The sequence below is a fragment of the Sapajus apella genome, unplaced genomic scaffold, assembly GCF_009761245.1.
Source record: "Sapajus apella isolate SASKATOON/1434 unplaced genomic scaffold, GSC_monkey_1.0 scaffold12, whole genome shotgun sequence".
NCBI classification, from domain to species: domain Eukaryota; kingdom Metazoa; phylum Chordata; class Mammalia; order Primates; family Cebidae; genus Sapajus; species Sapajus apella.
This window is the reverse complement of record NW_022436952.1, coordinates 13,492,985-13,515,717: the sequence shown is the minus strand read 5'-3', so window position 1 is coordinate 13,515,717 and position 22,733 is coordinate 13,492,985. Positions and strand designations below refer to the sequence as shown.

The 22,733-nt window shown below is 39.2% G+C and overlaps 1 protein-coding gene and 1 long non-coding RNA gene across 3 annotated transcripts; one reads left to right on the top strand and one right to left on the bottom strand.

The window, feature by feature from the left end:
* Positions 1–248: 248 nt before the first annotated feature.
* On the bottom strand, positions 249–4,008 carry LOC116552645. The gene is made up of 3 exons (XR_004269479.1): positions 3,921–4,008; positions 1,224–1,230; positions 249–262 (listed from the first exon to the last, which is right to left on the bottom strand). It is a non-coding gene; the product is annotated as an uncharacterized LOC116552645 (long non-coding RNA).
* A 10,121-nt stretch (positions 4,009–14,129) lies between these two features.
* On the top strand, positions 14,130–20,305 carry TMEM100 (transmembrane protein 100). Of its 2 annotated transcripts, none has more exons than XM_032280096.1 (4): positions 14,130–14,205; positions 15,348–15,439; positions 17,245–17,355; positions 18,815–20,305. In XM_032280096.1, exon 4 carries the CDS (start codon positions 18,880–18,882, stop codon positions 19,282–19,284), a length of 405 nt encoding a protein of 134 aa, XP_032135987.1. In that variant the 5' UTR covers positions 14,130–14,205; positions 15,348–15,439; positions 17,245–17,355; positions 18,815–18,879; the 3' UTR covers positions 19,285–20,305. The 2 variants fall into 2 exon arrangements, with proteins under 2 accessions (XP_032135987.1, XP_032135986.1); XM_032280095.1 differs by having other exon boundaries at positions 17,213–17,355.
* The last annotated feature ends 2,428 nt before the right edge of the window (positions 20,306–22,733 follow it).

The window sequence follows — 22,733 nt, the reverse complement described above, 5'->3', positions numbered from 1 at the left end:
AGATGAGGATCTCCCTGAGTTCCCTAGGCTGGCCTCAAACTTCTGGCCTCAAGCAATTCTCCCACCTTGGCTTTCCAAAGTGCTGGGATTACAGGCATTGCATCTGGCCAGAGAGGCAAAGGGTTCTACTGATAAAAACAAGCTTGACAATCACTGGGCTAGAAATCCTGAGCAATGTAAACAGGAGTATTGTCATCTTTCTTGCCTTTTAAAAAACTACCATTTAGGCCGGGTGCAGTGGCTCATGCCTGTAATCCCAGCACTTTGGGAGGCTGAGGCAGGTGGATCACGAGGTCAGGAGTTCCAGACAAGCCTGACCAACATGGTGAAACGCCATCACTACTAAAAACACTGAGCATTGTGGTGCACGCCTATAATTCCAGCTACTTGGGAGGCTGAGGCAGGAGAATCATTTGAACCTGGGAGGTGGAAGTTGTAGTGAGCTGAGATCGCACTATTGCACTCCAGCCTGGGTGACAGGGTGAGACTCCATCTCAAGAAAAAAAAAAAAGAAACAAAAACTACCATTTGCTGAGTGTGTAATATGTGTCAGTGACTGTGCTCAGTGCTTAAAAGTATATTATCTCACTATGAATCCAATGAGTTAAGTATCTGTATTTCCGTTTAACAGATGGTTTAAGAAGCCTAAAGGACATCTCTACAGATATACAGAAAGTAAATATTAAAAATGGGATACAAATCCAGATCCCTCTATTCCAATGAATTTTTCATAACCACCAAGCCAAATAAGGGCATCTATTTGGAGATTTTAAAAATACTTTTTTCTGCCAGGCATGGTGGCTCAGGCCTATAGTCCCAGTTATTTGGGAGGCTGAAGCAAGAGGATCACTTGAGCCCAGGTGCCAGCCTGGGTAACAGAGTGAAACCTGTCTCTAAACATACATAATTAAATTTGAATTTTAATTTTAAGAAAGTCTTTTTTTTTTTAGCATTTTGAAGACAAACTAATTGTACTTTTCTAAAATGGCCACAACAGTATTTCTCTTCCAGCATAACAAAATCTTATATATCAGTATATCCCTGCATCTAATATACGACTTCAGACAGGGACATAATAGAGCCTATGTCCCCTTACCTTAAATTGGAGCAGACTTCTGAGTACGTCAGATGAGATATTCTGTGACCTCTAAGACTAGGTCATAAAAGATGATACAGCTTCCTGCTTCTTTTGGAGCTTTCTCAGAACCCAGAGATCATGCCACTCCCCACCTAAAATTCTCCAGTGACTTGACTGTGCATTAAATACAATTCAAACTCCTTGCCTACAAAGTCAGAACTCAGACATCATTTTAGAGCCCAGAACCCAAACACTATCCCAGGAGAAAGCCCAAGCATCTTGTAAAGAGGATGTCTTGAAGGACATCTAATGCCCCTGACCAACAGCCTGGGCTGAGCTCCGCAGCTGCCGTTAGCACCAACTTGCCAGCCATATAAAGGTGTCCTCTTGAAAGTAGATCTTCCTGCCCATCCATCCAATCCTGTTGGACTGTCCTGCCTAACACTACCTGGATCAGAGATGAGCTGTCACCACTGAGCCTGAGCTAAATTACAGATTTACAAGAAAATAAATAACTACTGTTCTTTTAAACCGCTGATATTTGGGGTGGTTTATTATATGCAGGAATATACTGACATATAGGATATATATATATATTATGTATGTGTATATATATATCCTATATATCATAGGAATATATTATATGATAATGATGTATTCAAGTTAACACGTGATATATATATATATTATATATATATATAATACGTGATATATATATAAAGTTATATATATATATATATAACTTTAATACATCATTTTATGCAGGAATATACTGATATATAGGATATATAGGATATATCAGTATATTCCTGCATATAATATCCTATGTCTTCTATTTTAGTTACCTATTCCTGCATATGATAGTTACCTTTAGGTTTTGAATACATATATCATGCTTATTAGTATCAAGAAACAAACTATTACTGACTTTCTCTGTGTAAAATAAATATAGAAAGTTTATACTTTCTCTCACTAACACCTGCCATTTCCTGGATTTGCTTATATTACCTTGGAATAAAAATATGGATTAATATTATTGTGGTTTAAAACACGCATGTTCTCTGTAAAGAATTATATTTTTACATTTGTAAAATGTTTTTAAACCATGGCTTTATTGCTTACTTTGAGTACTTGTGAACTACATCTTCAATATTCATGAGTTAATTTGATTTAATGCTCAAAATTCTGTAAACATTGACTGCTTGGCATTCAGCTGTGGGGAAAATGGCTTGACTTCTATTCCTTTATAGAATATATGAGGCTTTTAAAAGTCTCGATTCTTATAGAAAGTTTTATTTGTCTTTTATATTCAACAATTTTGCCTGGATATACCTAGATATGTGGGGATATTTTTTTTTCCATTTCTTTTCAGTTAATCTTTTTAAGTATCAAATTCAAATATTCCTTTGGCTCAAAATGTTCTTCTACCGTTTTCATCTTTGCTTGTGTTCTTTCAGTTCCATTATATTCTCTGGAATTTCTACTTTGCATAGACTAACTCCCTTGAGTTAGGAGTCCTCATTCCTTAGCTTTTTCTCTCATTATTTTTATGTATTCAGATTCTTCATGACTGTCAACTCTTATTTTTGGAGGTGAAAAGTCTTCTTGAATTTTATTGAGAAAAAAAATTTAAATCCTTACAAAATGTTCACTATTGTGTGCACACTAAATGTGCACTAATACTGCATATTTTGATGCAATTTAGTTGGAAAAGGAAAAACCGTGCAGGAAATAGATTGAGGCAGGAGAAGTATTTAACAACATACTGTGTATATTGAGATAGGTGTCATTTGTAGCCACCAAAATTAATTATTATCACTGTTGGCCTTAGCTTCTATCATATTTTCATGGAGAAGATGAGACGTGAGAGGAAATTTTTTTAAAAAGGCAACAAGAAAAGCTGGAAGAAGAGTTAATGTGCACCCATAAAGATATTGTGTGATATTCTTGCAGTGGAACATAATGTAGCCATTTCTGATGATCCATTTATCTACCTGGAAAGAGTTTGCCATGGATGTTTAATACAAAAAGAGAAAGTTTACACAAATTATATACCACGTGATCCTACTTTTGTAAGAAAAATAATGTACATATTGTGTAGAGAAGACGGAGTGAAGATACAAAAAATGTTGATAGTTCTATTGAAGGAAGAGTTAATGTGATTTTTATTTTCTACTTAGGTTTATCCATATTATCTCATTTTTTACATTATAGCTAGATTTTCCTGGTGCCACTAAAAAAAGAAAAAAGACATCATGATTCTTAAAAGCAATAATTTGTGTTTTATGACTTTCAGGCATAGGCTGGGGAAAATTGCATTTTTTTGTATGTTCGAAACAGTTAAATTTGCTAATTTAATACAGACTTGCAGCCAGTGGTCGGTAGAGGGCACAGAAGAGAGCAGGAAGTGAGTGGGTAAAGCTGGTGTATAGCTAGGTTGAAAGGTTTTCTAACACTTAAAGGTTATTTTTATTTCCCTTTCACTCATTTATCCAAGAACATTTCTCAAAGATCATAGAAGCATAATTTCAGTTTGGCTATTACATTGTGAAATGTTTGGCATTACTTTATAGGGAAAGTCAAAACACATACTTTTAGTGGGTATAGGAAACTAAAAATAATTGAGTGTCTAGTTTATGCCAGGCACTGACATATACTTTACACACTGCAGTCTCCTATTTAAATTTATTTCGAAAAGTTTAATTGTAAGTTATAAACAGATTAACACAGCCTTGAGAAGGATTTTTTTAAAAGGATAACAAATGATGTGTTAAAGTTAATAAGTGATATAATTTGGCTGTGACCCCACCCAAATTTCATCTTGAATTGAATTGTGGTTCACATGTCATGGGAGGAACCAGGTAGAGATAATTAAATCACAGGGGCAGTTTCTCCATCCTGCTCTAATGATAGTGAGTTCTCATGACATCTCATGGTTTTATAAGGAGCTTCCTCCTTCACTGGGCACTCATTCTTGATGCTGCTGTGTGAAGAAAGACATGTTTGCTTTCCCTTCTACCATGATTGTAAGTTTCCTGAGGCCTCCCCAGTCATGCTGGACTGTGAGGCATTAAAACTTCTTTCCTTCATAAATCTCCCAGTCTCAGATATGTCTTTACAAGCAGCATGAGAAGACTAATAAAATGAGCTAAAAAGGAAATATTCAAATAAGAATTTACATGCCTCTAGGAAAAATATAGCTAATGGAGATTGAAATAGTTTTTCAAAGTGAACCTACTTTACTGGATAATATAGAAAACTGACTCAATTCTAATGTAGTCTATAATAATTAAGTAAATCTCATGTTAAGTATTCTTATCACCATGAAATTTTAAAATAGATATACCATAGTAAATCCAAACATGGATATATATTCTCCCATAGCTAAATCTATGCAAAAAATAAAAATTTCTTAATTACTCTAAACCTTTTGCTACTGTAAAAACAGATACATAGAACACAGTGTTTTAAAAACAACATCTATCACGTTTTTCAGATGAAACATCTCCAAAGTCTGTACTAAAAGGAGCTCATTATTTTAAGCTTAAAAGAGCAGACCGTGAAGTATAGGAAAGATTGGAAAATAAAGATTAGTCATGATACACTTAAAAGATAACAGAATGATTCAGATTGGCTTTTTGAGGTGATTAGAAACTGCAAAGAAAGTGGTAGTAAGTCACTTAACCACTTCAGGTTTCAATATTCCTGAGACTAAAGTGAAAGAGCTAGATTAGAAGATTTCCCAGCCTTTTCGCTACACTATCAGTATATGTGTCTAGGATTTTTTGACGGCTTTGCATAGAATCTCACAGCTTTTAAGTGCTTTTGTACTCTAAGTGTTTGGAGCATGAAATGGTTAACAAGAAATCCTGGCCAGCTGCAGCTGGTCGGGGGGGGGGGGGCGTTGATGGTGGCACAGGGAGAAGCACAGTCCACATTTCCATGCAACAGGGTCCTTCTCAGCTGACCACAATCTGGAAGCTAATTATTTCTGTAATAGTAGGGAGAGATATACTGTATATAAAGCACCCTACCACAGTGCTGGGATAGTACGGAGGCAACAGTGATGGAATGGCTGAAGTACAAAAGGAAGTCATAAAATAATCAGAGAGAGGGAGAGAGAGAGAGTCAGGAAGAGAGAAAAATAGACAGAGAGACTGATAGAGACAGAGAAAGAGACAATAAGAGAGAGAGAGAGAGAGAGAGACAAAGCTCTTCTTGAAGGTAATAAATAACAGGAGAAGCATCCCATAGATGCAAAACCTGCTAATTTCCTATTGCTGATACAGAGTCAGGAAGCAAGGAAGCAGCTGACTGCCCCAGCACAGAGCAGAAAGGAACCAGGACAGAAGATGGTGCAAAGAGTGGGATTGGCAGTTTCTCAAGGACAAAAAAAATGAGATAGGCCTGTAGCAGAGAAGGCTCCTTTAGGCCTGGCTAAGTCTTTATCCAGAGGCATAACAGATAGGGATGAGAGTGTTTGATCTTTAGGATATCAATAGTGTGTTGTACAGCATAATGTTAAGAGAACTCTTTAACAATTAATGTTGGTCTCATTCCAGATTGGGGGTTCAGTAATTTTCAATAAGATTTCTTACATTTATAACATTCTGCATTAATAAAATCCTTCAGCTATTGTTAAAATGGATGATATTGTTTGGGTGCCCCTGAATTTTCAATGTTATCCAGAGAAGGCAAACATGAGAACAACAACCTTTAGGTAATGTGACTGTAAACAGGCTACTTCCTACACTTTATACTTTCCCATACCTGCATAATGACCCAAATAAGCAAGGTGGGCATGGTTACCCCACTTTTCCAAATAAAGGAAATTGAGGCACGGAGCTGTTAACTAATATATCCCCAGTCACAGCATTGCAAGCAGTAGAGCCAACCAAGATTGTCTAGGGTTTCTGACATCTATTCCATCAACAAAGTTTTGTTCTAGAAATGTGTATTATATGTCTAACTATGCATTAGATGTTGTGCTTTAGTGCTCAGGACACAAAGATTAATTTTATACACTCCTTACTCTTGAGATAATCTCAGTCTTTTAGATTAGAGAAGATAAACCAGCAAACAGCTACTTTTCACACTATTTGTTGAGGGCTGTGATACATGTAAGCACAGATCAGTATTTTCAGCCAGGAACATTTTCACATCAGGGGTGATTTGGCAATGTCTGAAGACATTCTTGGTTGCCACAATTGGGCAAAAGAGGAGGGATTGCTACTGGTATGGAGTGGGTACAGGCCAGAGATGCTGCTAGACATTCTGCAATGACAGGACAGCTCCTCACAATAAATAATTATCCAGCCCCAAATGTCAAAAGTACCCAGATTGAGAAAAACTGGCATAAACAGTATGGGAACATAGGGGAAGAAAACTCAAGCTGCCTAGTCTGAAAATAGAGGACTTACCTGGGAAGGTTTCTAGAAGGTTTCTTAAGGTAGTCATGAAAAGACAAGTAGACATCATCTTGAGTCTCCAAGAGTAGGAACCAACAAAGCATGGCAAACATAAAATAATGTGTTGTTTGTGATTTGTAATTTCATCCAAGCTGGAGCTGAGTCTGGAAAGGAAGGGAGAGGCCAGCTCATGGGAAGAATTGTGTGTCATGCTGAGATTCTAGACCTCAGGAGAAGAGGAATCATGGATGGGTTTTAAAGAAGGCTGAGGCCAGATTTGCAAACTTGATAGCTTGTTGTGTTAGCATTAACCAGAGGATCTCAAACTTCATGTGGGATGCAGATAAAAAATGCAAGTTCCTGACCTCTCAACACATACATTCTCTCTCTCTCTCTCTTTCTCTCTCTCTCTCCCCCTCCCTCCCTCCTGATGCAGTGATGTAATAGTTCTGGGGTGGAGCCCAGAAACCTGTATTTTTTGCAAGCACCCTGTGTGATTCTTATGCAGGTAGCACAAATCCTCCCTGGTGTACGGGACACGTTTGACAGTGGTAAGATTGTAATCCTACCAAAAAGAAAATAAGAAAATTTGGGGGAGAGAGGGATATATATAATGTTATCTTTTTCTCTGCTTATGAGAACTGTATGTTTTGTTGTTGTTGTTGTTGTTGTTTTGTTTTGTTTTGTTTTGTTTGTTTTGTTGTTGTTGTTGTTTTTGAGACAGAGTTTCGCTCTTGTTACCCAGGCTGGAGTGCAGTGGCTCCATCTCAGCTCACCGCAACCTCCGCCGCCTGGGTTCAAGCAATTCTCCTGCCTCAGCCTCTCGAGTAGCTGGGATTACAGACGTAAGCCACCATGCCCAGCTAATTTTTGTATTTTTAGTAGAGACGGGGTTTCACCGTGTTGACCAGGATGGTCTCAATCTCTTGACCTCGTGATCCACCCACCTCGGCCTCCCAAAGTGCTGGGATTACAGGCGTGAGCCACCGCGCCCGGCCAGAACTATGTGTGTATAAAGGAATCCACTGCATTGATGAAAGTCACACAGCAGCACAGCAGCTTCTTTCTGGATTCCTTCGGCTGGGAAGGGAGGAGCTCTAAGGAAATGCACACTCCATGTGATCAGAGCACACCCTCTTGGCAGCTTCAGGGGAGCCCAATTGCTTCTACAAAAACTGCCAAAGTCCTCTGTCCAAAAGCCTTGTTGGTCCAGCGGTACCTGCTTCCTGTTCCCAGAGAGATTCACCCTTGGGCTTTCCTATCAGTCTTCCCTAAAGTTGGCTGCTCTTGTGTCCTGTCACATAAAACTGTGAACCGAGGTCTCCGACTTACGTCATGTCAGTCACAGCAGGGTGAGGCTCCACAAGTGTGAGTTCTGGCCCCTGCTGCTTTCCTTTCAAATTCAGTTTACAGTTTGTTATGGTATTGGACTCCCTGTGCTCCTTACTGCATTGGTTTTGGGTAAGAAAGAGTGGAAATTAGTGTGTAAACCCAGCAAACCTAGAATTTCTGATCGGGACTAAAGAAAACCTTCATGCTGCAGTCAGTCCCTGAGCCAGACGCCTGTGGCTCCCTTCACATGGAAATGGATGAATATCCACAGTAAAAGGTCAGTGGTTTTGCTGACAGATGTTGCACCAGAGAGTTTTTTTTTTTTTTAAAGGCTTCCTACAGCTGTTCTGGTAGCTTTGGTAGTAGTGTTAGCTATTTCCCCAAGTTGTCTTGTCTCAGTTCTCTGATATTCTGAGCCCAAATGGGATTTTGTTTTAACATAAGAAAAAAATAATAAAGTAGCTACAGATGGGATCCTGAGATCTGACAATGGGGCTCTCAGAAGTTGGGTGGCTTGCCCAAGCCACAAAGAGGAAAGAAGAATCAAATTTTTTTTTAATGTCTCTATTATTAAACACAATTACAGGCATACCCAGTTTTAGACTGCATTCTAGCCCGGGCAATAAAGCAACACCCATGTTCTCTCTCCCTCTTCCTCTTCCTCTTTCTTCCTTTCCTTTATTCTTTTTCTTTCTTTCTCTCGTTCTTCCTCTAAAAAAAAAAAAAAAAAGAATCAAATTCAAGTTTCCTGACTTTCAGTTCATGGCTATTTTCATTGCACAACAATATGGGAGAGTCAGAAATATTCATTTTATTGTAGAAGCAATCCAAAATCTTATGCTATAAACTAAACGCTAGAAAAAAAGATAATCAAACCCTATCAGCACTGTAAAGAAAGTTTTGCAAACTAAGTTTAACTTAGAAAATAAATTGCAAGAAATGAATTCGGAAAACAAGGTTTCCCTGAGACTCCTGAGTCCATCATGTTGGAAATCATCCAGAGTTATCAATGGCAGATTCACTGACTGAGTACAAATGTACAGTTGGAATTCAAAGTAGACTCAGTGCCCCTCTGTGTGCCCTGATGGAAGAAACATCATGTTCTCATTCTGCGGCTGTGTACTCTCTGGGGATCATTGGTTTTACCACATTTTTACATTGCTTTTTCAAGACAATAATGCCTGTTTCCTGCATAGTTTATTTAAGTAAACAAAAAGGAGACAGTAAAGTTCTGTCTCCTTTACAAAATGAGACTTTAAAATTTTTATCTAAAGAAAGAGAGCAAGAGATCTGCTCTCTGCATTGTTCCATAAGATAAGTTCATAAGATAAACAGTTCTGTTTTGAACTCAGTTCGGCTGGGCAAATTGTTATGTTTCCTAACACCCACACACGTCGTGGATATCAAAGACTTTTTAATAGGATAAAAATGTTTCCAAAAGGTTTGTTGAGCTAGTTCTATCCTCGATTAATACACCACTACAGAGGAGGGAAGACAATGACATTTTTTTTTTTTCTGGTGAAGCAACCATTTTAAAACCCATGAGATTATCTGAAGGCAAGTTTACTCCTTATGAGCTACAGAAAGTGTGCCATCATTTGAACACAGAAACAGTATCTCACAGGGATTAGGAAGATATGCTTTGGCATTAATCAGACCTTGGTTCTAGTCCTAGGCACCATTTTCCAAATTTAATTGAATAATTATTATTACTATTCATTTATAAATTAATATTTATCATTATAATAGGGAATAATTAATGTACTTAGCACTAAATATCTGAGTACCTTAAAATAACACATTTAAATAATTGTCTAAGTTTCAAGTTTACATCTGATTTCAATGTAGAGTCATTCTTTTATTTATTCATTGACTTATTTGGTAATGACTTTCCAAGCATGCAAAATTGATGGTAATATCATTGAGGAACTGATAGATGATTTCCCAACCAACATGATCATGGTAAATCCCTCAATATAAAAGCTTGCTTCCATTGCATGAGGCCCAGAACAGAACATTTCAAAATAAATCTGTAGTGGATTTGGATTGCTATTGTTTTAAAGCATTAACTCATGGGGGAAACATAAAATTGGTTCTTAGTAAGGCAAAAGCATTTCTTCATATGTGAAGTGACAAGACGAGAATCTTCTATATATTCCTTCTTCATGAGTAGTACCTTAGAGTAGTGACCACTGGAAAAAATGTTTTCATTACCAGAAAGTATCTCTGTAGTGCTTATTTTAAAATAACGTCTAACACTATAAAAAGAAAATTACATAGTTATGTTCTTGTTCTCAAGGAATTTAAAATTGAACATATAACCAATATATTCTTTGCATATGGTCAGTAAAAATAAAGTCTCAAATTGGAATTCTTAAAATATTTTCTTATTCTATGCAAAGCATTAGCAATCTCACATCCTGTGCGTATATATTGTGTGTCAGCAATTTTGTGTGTGTGCCTATGCATATGGAATGAAATGAATTATAAAATTATTCACAATTTTAAGTGGAAAATGTATTTGTGAGCCTATGACAGCATTTTTTGACAATTCAGACAATGCATCAGGCAGTAATGCCAGCTTTCTCTAGCATTTGCCTCTCCACAGGGGAAGTGAATAATTATTGCATATTCCTCACTCCATATCTACTCCTTGTCCTGACCTATTTCTGCTCACAGCAACCTCAAGCTATTAATTACTTAGGCTTTAAAACCTGACAAACTCCTCTCCCTTGACAACTTTCCCCACTTGAAATTCATTGCTGAGTTTTGCTGATTCTACCATTGCAGTGACTTCCTACCTGACCACATTTCCCAATAGCAGGTGCCCAGTGCCTCTTACCTGGACAATCACAGTGGCATCCGAACTGGTGTCACAGCCCACTTTCCCTGTCCCCATATTGACCTTCCCTAGGACATCCCAACACTGTAAAGACAGGCTACTGTTTATAATGCACAGAGCTGACTGTGCCATCCTGTTCAAAACCACATTGCTCTCAAAATAAAGTCCAAGCTTGCCATTGAGGCAATAAACTGACCATAAACTATTTCCAGTCTTATTTTGACTGCTCTCTGCCTGCCCTGTGCTCTTTAAAATTTAGTCAAACAAGCTACTCAGTGCTCTTTGCAGAAGACTTGCACTTTTCAAAGCTGTGCTTGAATATAGGCTGGTTCTTCCACATGGAATCATTTTCTTTCCTTTTCTATTTATAATGTCAAATGCCTGTGTGCCATGAAGATTCCAACCACTACCACCGCCCACCCCCTACACACACACACACACACACACACACACACACACACACACACACTCCTACGTCTGAATTGATTTCATCTTCCCTGGGCCTTCCACAGCCATTTGTTATTCCTTCTAGAAAAGGATTACCCACATTGGTGTCCCTATGACTTTCCTGTTCTGGATGGTAAACCCCATGAAAGCAGAGACCATGCTTTGTTCACTGTTTTGCATCTGCTCAGCTACAGCATTTAGCAAGTTCATGGCACGCAAAGGAGCACAGGAAATAAAATGCTCCTGAAGGCAGAGGAATGGCCTGGGTGACTTTTGAAGTGGCCCAATTTCCATGGCATTTTCCACGGATTTCACAGGTACCAGGCATATGTCTGTCCTGGCCTCAAACCTACGAAATCTGCTTAGTAACGCAGCTCTATTTTAATGCCCAGATGCATAAGAAGTAAAATACATGGCTTAATCATTCTAGAAGCAATAGGCATCCCTTTTCAGAGCACTTTTCCCAAATGAAATCTAGTGAGAGTATATCACCCTGAACCCAGGAAAATGAGACTTAAGCCAAACTTAGGAAAATGTACGTAATCTAACTTTAAAAATGAATTTTTCACGACACAACATAGAAGAAGAAAGAGGTAACTAGATGTGAAACCTGGATCTGCCACTTTCCCTGTAAATAAAATACAAACACTTGAGAGAGATCTGTGTTATGGGTAGTGCATGTTAAATGCTTGCGTTAATGTGTCTCTTTCCTCTCCAAATGGACCATATAGCGTGGGTCACCTCAGAATGAAGGAGCCCAGGTTCTGGAGTTAAACCCAGAAACAGTGCTAGTCTCTGAACATCCATTTCTTTCTCAGCAAAATAAAGAATTATAAAGTTATTTGTGAAAAATATCCTCCTGCTTCACTTACCAAGCCAGCAACTTAAAATCTATGGTTTAAACTGTGTTTTCAATTATTTGAGGGAGGCCAGCACTGATGAGCCTATCCTAAGCCAGTCATTTTAAGGCCAGTGCTACCTATCCGGGAGAAGGCTAATCCTGTCAGAAAGCATATTCTGTTCTATGAATATGGAATAGAGAGAAGCTAACTGACCCTTGCAGAGTTACCACAGCTTATCAGTTTTTAGGACACTTTACATGTTGCAGGGTGGTTTCCAATTTCCAGTACCAGACTGATGTTGAAGCCTAGAAGTTGTGCATTGATTAGGAGTGGATTTGGAGTCACACAATGTTTATGTACATCATTTTATGAACAGGACAAGTGACATTGGTCACCAGAGCCTAGGGGGAGATTTCTCCTGTAAACAGGCATTAAAGGGCTCCAGGCTATCAAGTAAAGAAAGGAGTGGCAAAAGGGTGAGGTCATTATGATCCCTTCCCTTCTCCTCCCTGGAAAAAAAAAAGTATTGTGGTTTCCTGCAAGGCGCAGAATACGTGACCCATAGCTCACTCACTAAGGGAGGCTGACTCTAAGAGTGTTCATTTGTCTTAGAAAAGAAAGTGTCAGCCCAATTGGAGGTAACTCTCAAACTTTGGCCTCCAAAGAATAACATAAAATAAAATTTTATATAGAAATAAAATATAAAATTTTATATTTATATAAAATTCTATGAAAATGTATGGGGTTGTATCAGAATGACAGGAGTTTCAGTGCATATTCTGATTTTGAGACAAGAAAATCAATTCTTCTCATCTGAGGCCAGAATGACAATTAGTTCTTGTTGAAGTGAGAGATTATTTACTAAGCTCTATTTTTTTATGTTTATGTGAAATTTCATAGTCACTCAGAACAAAACAGGGTAAGAGAACGGGGATTGTAATGTGCTTCTAAAAGATGTATGTTTCCATTTCTATATTCACATGGATCTTATGAGTTTCCATACTTATAAATTGATCACCAATTAGTAAAATATATATTTATATCTAAGGCCCATTTATTGTTCCTCTTGGTACTATCAGAATTCTCTATTTAATATCCTAGAAAAGTGCTTTGGAGGAGCAAAAAAGGAAAGGGGGAATAATAACATGACCTGTTCTCCACAATGAACACAAAAGCACAGATCACTTTTCAAAATGTCCATGATTTCAGAACATAAATGCAGACACACCCTTAAAAGAAGCATTAGAGAGGAGAAAACCTGGCCAGTTTCCCAAATCTCACTGCATCCAATTGGACTGGGTGATGACCAAGATCAAAGGCATGTGGTGATTGGACAGAGGGCCAGGAGGAACTGGCATCCTCAAGGCTGCTGGAAATTAGCCAGCTCAAACATACCAAGCACAAGCAAATTGGAAATAAAGACAGGCCGGTAATCAAATACACATGGGGCTACACTTCACTAAATGCAAACTTTATGTGTTCCCAAAGGAGGAATTTCCAGGTCTTCAACAGCATATACTCAATAGGAAAATCGAAACATCCCCTTTTGCAACCTAGAGCCTGAATCTTTGGCTTCCACTTTAGGGAAATGGTCAAAATGACCTCTTTGTCCCAGTACCCATCATGCTCCCTGACCTCCTCCACTTCCAGACCCCCTCCCCTAAGTAACTTTGTCTCTCATCTACACACTTTCCAACCCCATACTGCCATAGAAATATAGAGCAAAGATTACAAATTCTTTTCGGTAGGTTCTGATTCACAAAGGGAGAGCATCAGAATGGGGGCTTTGGATAGAAAAAACCATGAAACAGCTACTCAGGAGGCTGAGGCAGGAGAATTGCCTGAACCCAGGAGGCGGAGGTTGCGGTGAGCCGAGATCGCGCCAGGCACTCCTCCAGCCTGGGTAACATGAGTGAAACTCCGTCTCAAAAAAAGAAAAAAGAAAAAAAGAAAAAACCATGAAAATGAGTGCCTGAATAAAGATATAAAAAGAGAAAAGTAAAGGAAGATATTATTTTCAAACTTGACGCCCTTTAAATGTATATATATGGATTACATTTTCGTGGATGAAAACAGGGTAAAATTCAGCATCATTTAAGGGATTTCCTCTCACCAAATTTTCTCCGGTCCCTTAATTTTGTTTAAGCCTTGCTGAGTACTTTGTTCACGGTCCCTAGAGTGGTGATTTGCATCCCCCTATCTGTGTTGCTGTTTGCGGGGCAGGCAGCTGTCTCAGTCTAACTCTAGCTGGGAAAGGTAAGGATCTTTGCTTTGCTGTTTGAAAGATCTGGGAAGGAAATGTCGAATGCCTAGGTGGGTTAGGGGCATAGATAGAATTCATTCATTGGAGGCTTTGAGAAAAGTTCTCCAAACTTAAAGGAGTCTCCTAAAGCCATGTGCTTTAGAAAGAACTAGAGAGATTTCCTCTTCCTTGTGAAAAGAGAGGGCTTGCAGAAGTAAGGCTGGTTGCATTGTGGATGAAATTTTGCATTTGGGGGCAGGTGTCCCTGAAGGGATTCACAGGGGCGTTTCATACGTTGTAGACACAGGGTGGAAGGAGGAATAAACATTCAGAGGCAACACTAGATCACTAGGAATTCTCTTTGAATTTCAATTTGAAGAGGTAAAGTCAGTTAAAGTTGCTTGTGTCAGTGGTTAGGATAACCACTGATACAATTTCTGCTTTATGCCAAAGCTTTCTACTTCTTTAAATTTGGCGTACAAATCATCAGTTGTCTACTCAGGGTCTAGAGATGTGTATCTGTATCAAGGCAAGTGCATACACCCTGGAGCACTGGGGTGAATGAGGCACCTGAGCCTGACAAGGCTGAAGAAAGCTTTGGTACTGGAAGTGACAACAGACCAGCCCATGCTCCTAGGGCACAGAGGCACTCACTGTACCTCATTATAGACTCAGCCAAGGGCTCACCATGGGAACAGGTGCCATTGTCCTCTCTCTAGAAGGTCAGTTTGTGCACCTTTAGCCTTGGTAACAGGAAAGCATGCTTTTCAACAAAATAAGGTGATGTTCAGAGCTTTGGTGCAGTTATTGGGCTATTTTGGAAGGGAAGTAGTACTGGAAAGTAGAGGGGAATTGTGGGTAAGAAGACAGCTCTTTTAAGGAGCTTCTCAAGAACCTCCATTATACGTAGCCAGCGGTCCCCATCTCACCATCTTCCCGGGACAACTTTGGCAAAAAAAGTATTTCTGACCCTCGACACCAAGTGACAGCGCTCATCACGGATGAAGGCTGTCTCTTTAGGTCTGACATTCTTAAAAGTGTGAGAATCATGGTGACCAAGGCCCTCCAGGTACTTGCCATGACTCCCCCAAGTCTCGGGGACTTTTCAACTTTATGTTTTATAATGACATAACACTCTCTCTGGCTTTCATTCTAGAATAAACAACTTCTGGTCCCTCTCCTTTTGTGACAAGTCATCCGGGCATTGCTACAAGGCAAGTCTGGGGAGTGTGCTGTGCTAGAGGAGAGGTAAGATGTTTGAGAGCATCCAAGCCATTGCCACAATTAGAAAACTCTAACAACTTGTTTTTCTTCGAACAAAGAAGGAAAACAAATCTCTTCCAACAGTTAATTTGGATTTGTAGTTCACAGTATTAATTCGAAGGGGTTATTAACACTTGTGCAGATGAAAAAATGAGGATGAAAAACTTTTAACTACAAAGTATAGGATGAGCTCCCAGTATTACCTTTTTTCCTCAAAAAGACAACCTAGGGCTTTACGTATTTCAAGATTTTAAAAATTGCACAGTTGTCTGTAAGAAAGCATAAAGCTATAAAGCCACTTTATAGGTATATGGGGGTGGGAAATAGATGTCTAACTTCATTGTTTAAGTGTATGAGGTGTCACATTATACACGTTTAAATGTTTAAAATACCATGTTCCTTAAAGTGGGCCAAGGAACAGAGATCTCAACATAAGTAGGGAGCTTGTTACAGACCTACTGTATCAGAATCTGAATTTAGCAATCTCCCCAAGTGGTATATGTATCTATTAAAGATTAAGATTCAAACCAGGGGTTTCTCTGTTACTGTGTGACCTTTGTCAAATTACTTAACCTCTCTGAGCCTGTTTCCTCATTTATGAACTAGTGAGAATTAATGTTAATGAGAATTAATGTGACATGTCTTACTATTGTGCCGTCTCCAGAGTAGGTGCTCTGTAAATGGTAGCAATTATCATGATGGTGATAATCTTGGTACTGGTAAAGTTACCTCCTTGGAAAAGCAGTAAACAATCATGTTTAGGCCGGGCGCGGTGGCTCACGCCTGTAATCCCAGCACTTTGGGAGGCCGAGGCGGGTGGATCACGAGGTCAAGAGATCGAGACCATCCTGGTCAACACGGTGAAACCCAGTCTCTACTAAAAATACAAAAAATTAGCTGGGCATGGTGGCGCGTGCCTGTAACTCAGCTACTCAGGAGGCTGAGGCAGGAGAATTGCCTGAACCCAGGAGGCGGAGGTTGCGGTGAGCCGAGATCGCGCCATTGCACTCCAGCCTGGGTAACAAGAGCGAAACTCCGTCCCCCCAAAAAAAAATACAATCATGTTTAAATCAACATGACTGGCTTTTCCCCTTAACTGCAAACATTTGTGCCTCCTACCCTCGTTCCTGAATGAATTAACACTGAACAAGTGGGGATTTAACCTTCAGTTGACTATCACGCGCATATAAATAAAGAATAATGGGGAAACCTAGGAACATGGATTTTTGCTGGCTTAGAGACTGAATTCAGCTGCCCGATGACTTCACAGCTGTTTCTGCTGCCCTGGAGTGTCTGTCCCCTCCGTTCTGTCCCCTCAGCCGGGTCTGCAACACTGACTCTGGGATTTTCTTATAAAAATGTCTGATGGACTGATGGATGGGAGGAAGATCTGGAGGTCGGCAGGGGAAAAAATGAGTCATTCAAATTCACAAAGCAGACCGCTTAGTAAATACTGTAAGAGAAATAAAAGTAAAAGCTGGCTTCCGTCTCTGGGGAACCTGTAGAAATGATTTGGAGTTATCATGTCACTGAGCAAAGTTGGGGGAAGCCAAAACTCAGAATCTGCTGGCAAGGAAAAGAACTAAGGGAAAAAAAAAGTTAGGGAGGGGCAAACCCGAGGGGGAGGGAATAAAAAGACAGAGGGAGGGAAAGACAAGCGTCATTTAGGAACAGAGGTAGCCTGAAAGAAGCAGGAGCTCCAGGATCCTCAAAAAAGACCCTATAGTAAAGTATTTTTACATCTTTTCTTTTCCCCAGAAGAGATTCCTAACCTGTCATTTTATTGACAGCCGAGCTGTTAGAGGCTCCTTCCCAGAAGTTGGACAAAGAGGCTCGAGCGTTGCTGTTTCTTCCCTTCCAAGTCAAGTTGTTTCTTTGGTAATGGATTGCCTCTCTCAGAGGTGAGTGTAAGTAATTTGGGGACAGATATTGATTTTCAGGTTAGCCCAATCTCAGCTTTGGGGTGAAGATAATTTTTCCAGACATAATCTCAAATATCTTTTAACTGTCCTCACCAGTAATTAGGGTGTCATTGGACAACAGTGATTAATTAGTTTGGTAATTAAAAATGACATGTGAGTAGGCAGCTGTAATATTTAGTTTCATTGCTCAGGGAGTGATATTTTGACTTTCCAGGGCAGGGAAGAACTATTTGATTTGGAGTTGAACGTGTTTTCAGTGGATGCTTAATATATTCAAAGTAGTAATCTCATTGAAATGGTCTCAAATATCTTTCTTTAAACTTGTTCAGTAACTACAACTGCTCAACTGTGTAGCGGCTAGACAGCTTTTTGAAAATGGAAGACAGTGACTTAACATGTCTGAGCAGCAGACAAGTTTTCACTGATTTCTCATAGACAGCATTTCAGCCAGATGCTTTTGATAAAAGTCCCAAGCTTTGTCCTGAAATTTTCAGGTTCAAAATACTTAGAAAGGGTCATTGCAGCAAAGGCATGGGGGGAAATGAAGTTTGTGAAGTTTTCCTGAAAACTTAGCATGCTTATTTGTTTATGTATGCTGTAGTATACATAATATGGAAATTTTGTATTGAGCTTAATAGAAAATTTGTGAATTGACAGCTAGTTACTCTAATAATTGATTTTATGTGTGCCAAGAGAAAGCACAAAATTATAACCCATGAAGGGTTTGAATTTTTGTTCTTATTTTTCTCTCTTCTAGCAGAGTGGAGGATATTTTTACATTTCAGATCACAAATCCCTACTGCATTGTCAATGAATTTTTTGCTGAATTGTCCACCTAAAATGGGTAATAAAAAGATCCCAGGAAGCAGGTTGCACTGTGTTTAATAGTAACACAATAAAGACTTGTTGTCTATCATTTGATGGAGAAGAACATCATTTGTTGCTGGCTGCTTGCCTTGACATTGATTTTGTGGGCAGTGAATGGGTGATAGTTTGGAATGAATGCATGTTATGTCCAGCAAGATTGGCAGAGTCTGAGTTGCTGTAAGTTGTGGAATTAATGGTGCAAAATATCGTTTGTAATATATTCTCCTTTTGAATGAGATCGTCGTTGGATTAGGATTCAGGCATTTCTGTGTGTTTAGAGGAAAGAGAAGCAATAGACAAAGCAGAACAGCTTTTGAAACATTTGTAGACCACCAGGGTATATTGAACACTGTGAGTGCTTCCTGCTTTTTCTGTCTTCCCTTCTTGTTCATTTGCTTCATCTTATTTTTTGCCTAAATGCAAAGAGAATGCAACCAATTCAAAAAAAGAGTAAAGTTGCTTTTCACATGGATCCGTGCCTCCTGGAAAGGAGGTGCCTCCCCAGCTTTTTATTTCTGCTTGTAGCGTTCATTCTGATACATGTAACTGACATCTCCTGTTATCTTCACAGCTTTCACCCTGGTGAGACTGTCCAGATCTAGTCTGTAAACCCAGCTTAGAGGCACTGTTGTAAAAATGACTGAAGAGCCCATCAAGGAGATCCTGGGAGCCCCAAAGTCTCAAATGGTGGCTACGATGGAGAAGAGCCCCAAGAGTGAAGTCGTGGTCACCACAGTCCCCCTGGTCAGTGAGATTCAGTTGATGGCTGCTACAGGGGGCACCGAGCTCTCCTGCTACCGCTGCATCATCCCCTTCGCCCTGGTTGTCTTCATCGCCGGCATCGTGGTCACCGCGGTGGCTTACAGCTTCAATTCCCACGGCTCCATCATCTCCATCTTTGGCCTGGTTGTTCTGTCATCTGGACTTTTTTTACTAGCCTCCAGTGCCTTATGCTGGAAAGTAAGACAAAGGAGCAAGAAAGCCAAGAGACGGGAGAGTCAGACGGCTCTTGTGGCAAATCAGAGAAGCTTGTTTGCTTGAGACTGGGCTACTGGACCTAGAAAACCTGCTCTGACTTTGTCAACCAATTCACCTAGAACCATGGTGGGAGAGAACAGACTTGGTGTTAGAACAGACTGGAAGAATGGGGGTGGGAGGGCGGAGGGGCTTCTCCTTTGTGAGGAATGACTCATGTCTGATTAATGACAAACTTAACCCTAAGGGCTGTTTCTGAGACTGAAAACTCAACTTTCTATTTACATTAAACATTTTTGGGGTCATGGGAGTTCATGACATTAGACAGTGTTTGGTTCACCCTGTAAAGTAGCCAAGAAAAGATGGGAAAATAACAAGATAGGCCTGGCACACTAGACATTTGCCACCAAAAGAAATAACTCACACTCTTAAGATGTATCATAAAATTGTTCTGCCAAGGATCTAAATTGCCTTGGACTTTGTATATGTCTATGAAGTTATGTGATTTATTTTCAATACATTGATTCACTGGCATCTGTTTTTATTTTTCATTTTTAATAACTCATCACTGGTGGTACTTTATCTTGAAGAATAAACTAATATTTTTTATATTTTGACATTAGCTAGTTTTAGCCAGTTGTAATGATGTGTCGGAAGTAAAGAAAAACACATTAAAGGCATAGCTAATAGATACTGTTGGGGGCTAAATTAATATTAAAATAATCCAGTAGAGCACTTTTGACGATTTTTATATAAAAGTCAAGTATACATTTCATTTAGAATAATAAATACTTAACTGCTGCTAAAACTTCTTAAATGGTTGTTTCTATTGTTTTTTTTATTGCAGTTCTAAATTGCCATCTTCTCTTGTCTCATTTGCAAGTTCTAAATTGTATTTCTCTCAAATGAACAGGTTCCTTCTTCTTTACTGGAGGATTTGTGTTTTTATCATATCAATTTTTCATTACTTCTGAATAGTTTTAATTACGTTTACTAAATTCTAAATGAGTTTTATGCTATTATAATTAGGAAATAAATGTCTTGGGTCAGGAACTTTATAATATACTATTAAACGTATATTATATTTTTATTAAATCAGTTGTTAATTATTTGCTTAACACATACGCCAGCACCAACTATATGCCAGGCACAATATAGATTCTCAGGTTGCTTACTCAGTGAGATCTAATACAGTGCAAATAAGGTTACTGCTTGAATTCTTCAGTGGACATTGAGCTAGTCCACAGCTAGAACTCTACCCTGTAACTCCAGCCAGAAATACAGCTCATTCATGTAGTTTAAATCACCTTAAACTAGAATAGAAAGATAGGCATGAAGATTTCTTAAAACTTGGAAAACAAAATCAGCCTAGCATAGCACATTCATTGAAAGTCATTCTATCCAGGAATTTAATTAAACATGGCAGGAACTCCCTTGTGCTCATGTAGTTTTGGTAAGCGGAAATACCCTAATGACTTTGCAGGGCAGATGGTGTCACAAACAGATCAACATTCCTCCCAACCAAATGCAAGTTATGGGACTGTGCTCATTTCAATGCAAGTGAGTCTGTGCCTTCACATGCCTCTTCTCTGTGCAAAGATATTCAAAGCCCCCGCACACCGATTGCTGTAAGAAGAAATTTCTCAGACAAGGTTCAAGATTCTCCAGTCTGATCCAAAAGGCTGTATCCAGTTTTCATGCTCACTCTAACCCCAAAGACTCCTTATTATTTAGGCAGAATAGACTATTCACCATTCTTGCACCTGGCTCTAGTTTTCCTGCCTCTGTATCTGTCCAGACTTGTGTTTTCCCTCAATTATAATACCATTGTTTCCTTGATTTTAATCTCCCCAAATCCTGCTTCTCATGAGCACTCAGCTCAAATGCTACCTCTTCCCAGAAGTCTTCCCTTTTTTCTGAAAGCGAATGCTCTTTCACGAGTTCATCTTTTATTCTCTGATGGCACATTTTATTTTCTGTCGTGTTGGTGGTGTAAGTTTTATCTTTATTCCAAAACTTCCTTAGAAGTGTGTGATAGATCTTCTTTTTAACCCTAGTGTGATGCCTAACATAATGTCTTATGCAGATTAAGTATTCCATAAGTACCTAATTATGGTGTCAAATGAGCCAAAGAATAAAAACTCAGAAAGTGAATGGTTTATCCAGAATTATAGTCCATTCTAATCTCTTTAAACAAAAAAAAGTTTTGTTCTCATTTTTCCCCCAAAGGGATCATCTCACTCTCTATGATGCCTCCACTGTAAGCAGCAGTTCGAGGTTACTCTATACTTCTCTAGCCTGACCTGTCCTTCAAAATGCTTGAAAAGCAGACTTCCGGCCACCAGGGGGCCCCACACTGCTATTTGAGTCCCGTAAGAAACAGTTCTATGGAAAGACCTAAATTGTAAGGACCGAAATGGGATTAAATCTCTCCTAGATGTCAGGAGTTGGCCATTTATCCCACCCTTACTCACTTTGGTAAGCCACTTCACAGCGGCTATTTCGGGGGTTCTCTTACTGTTGGAAGGACTTGCTCTGTTTAGGGAGCTTCCAGTCGCATTAAAAGCTATATACCATTACAGAGCTGTAAGGTGCAGAGACAGTTCTACATATTGTGAATCCCAACTCCCATGAGGAGAATAAATCTAAGTTGGGATTACAAATTATTATGATTATCTCATAACATGCCTTTATTGGGTAAGGTTTATTTACAAATGGTTGTATTATATACAAATATGCAGGTGTTCAATGAATGCATATAAAAATGCATGCAAAAATGTACTAAAAAGATAATCTGACTCCTCCCTGGAATATCAGAAACCAGCTGTATCACCTAGTAGACTTCCCCCTAAACTCACACATGCCAGAGTGCACAGAAACAACTTTTAACTTTGTTCCAAGTGACTTTTAACCTTGTTCTGGCCCTGGTGAGAACCACAGCTGTGTGGTGGCTCTGCTCTCCCTACCTGACTATCTTGGTTAATCTAGGGAATATTGCCTAGAGAAGCTTCCCAAGGAGATCATGCGATAGCACAGAAGGCTGAGGCCAGAGGATGAACCCTAGAGAGCCAGATCACAAAGCCTCTAATCTACTTTCCACTAAACAGAAATCCCTAAAGAGATAAAGAGGAATACAGAAGAGAGAGAGAGAGAAAGGCAGAGAGAGAGAGAGAGAGAGAGAGAGAGGTTAAATAGTGATAGATATCCTGGTCTCCAGGGAAATATTATGGTTTTGAACTTGGAAAATCTTGATATTATAGTACTTGATAGTGTAACAGGACTCAACTGTAGCTGATATTCTTCACCACACTCTAGGGCTAGGGGTGTAAGTGTCCACTCCACTTCACAGTTGAGGAAACTACAGTTCAGAGAGGTTAAGTGACTGCTCAGCTAAGATCTCACAGCAGGTGAGGCCTAGCACCAGGTCCAATAAGCTGACCACACATTGTAGTTGTCTCAGTGTCTTAACCCCTTGGGTTGCTATAACAAAAATACCATAGACTGGGTGGCTTATA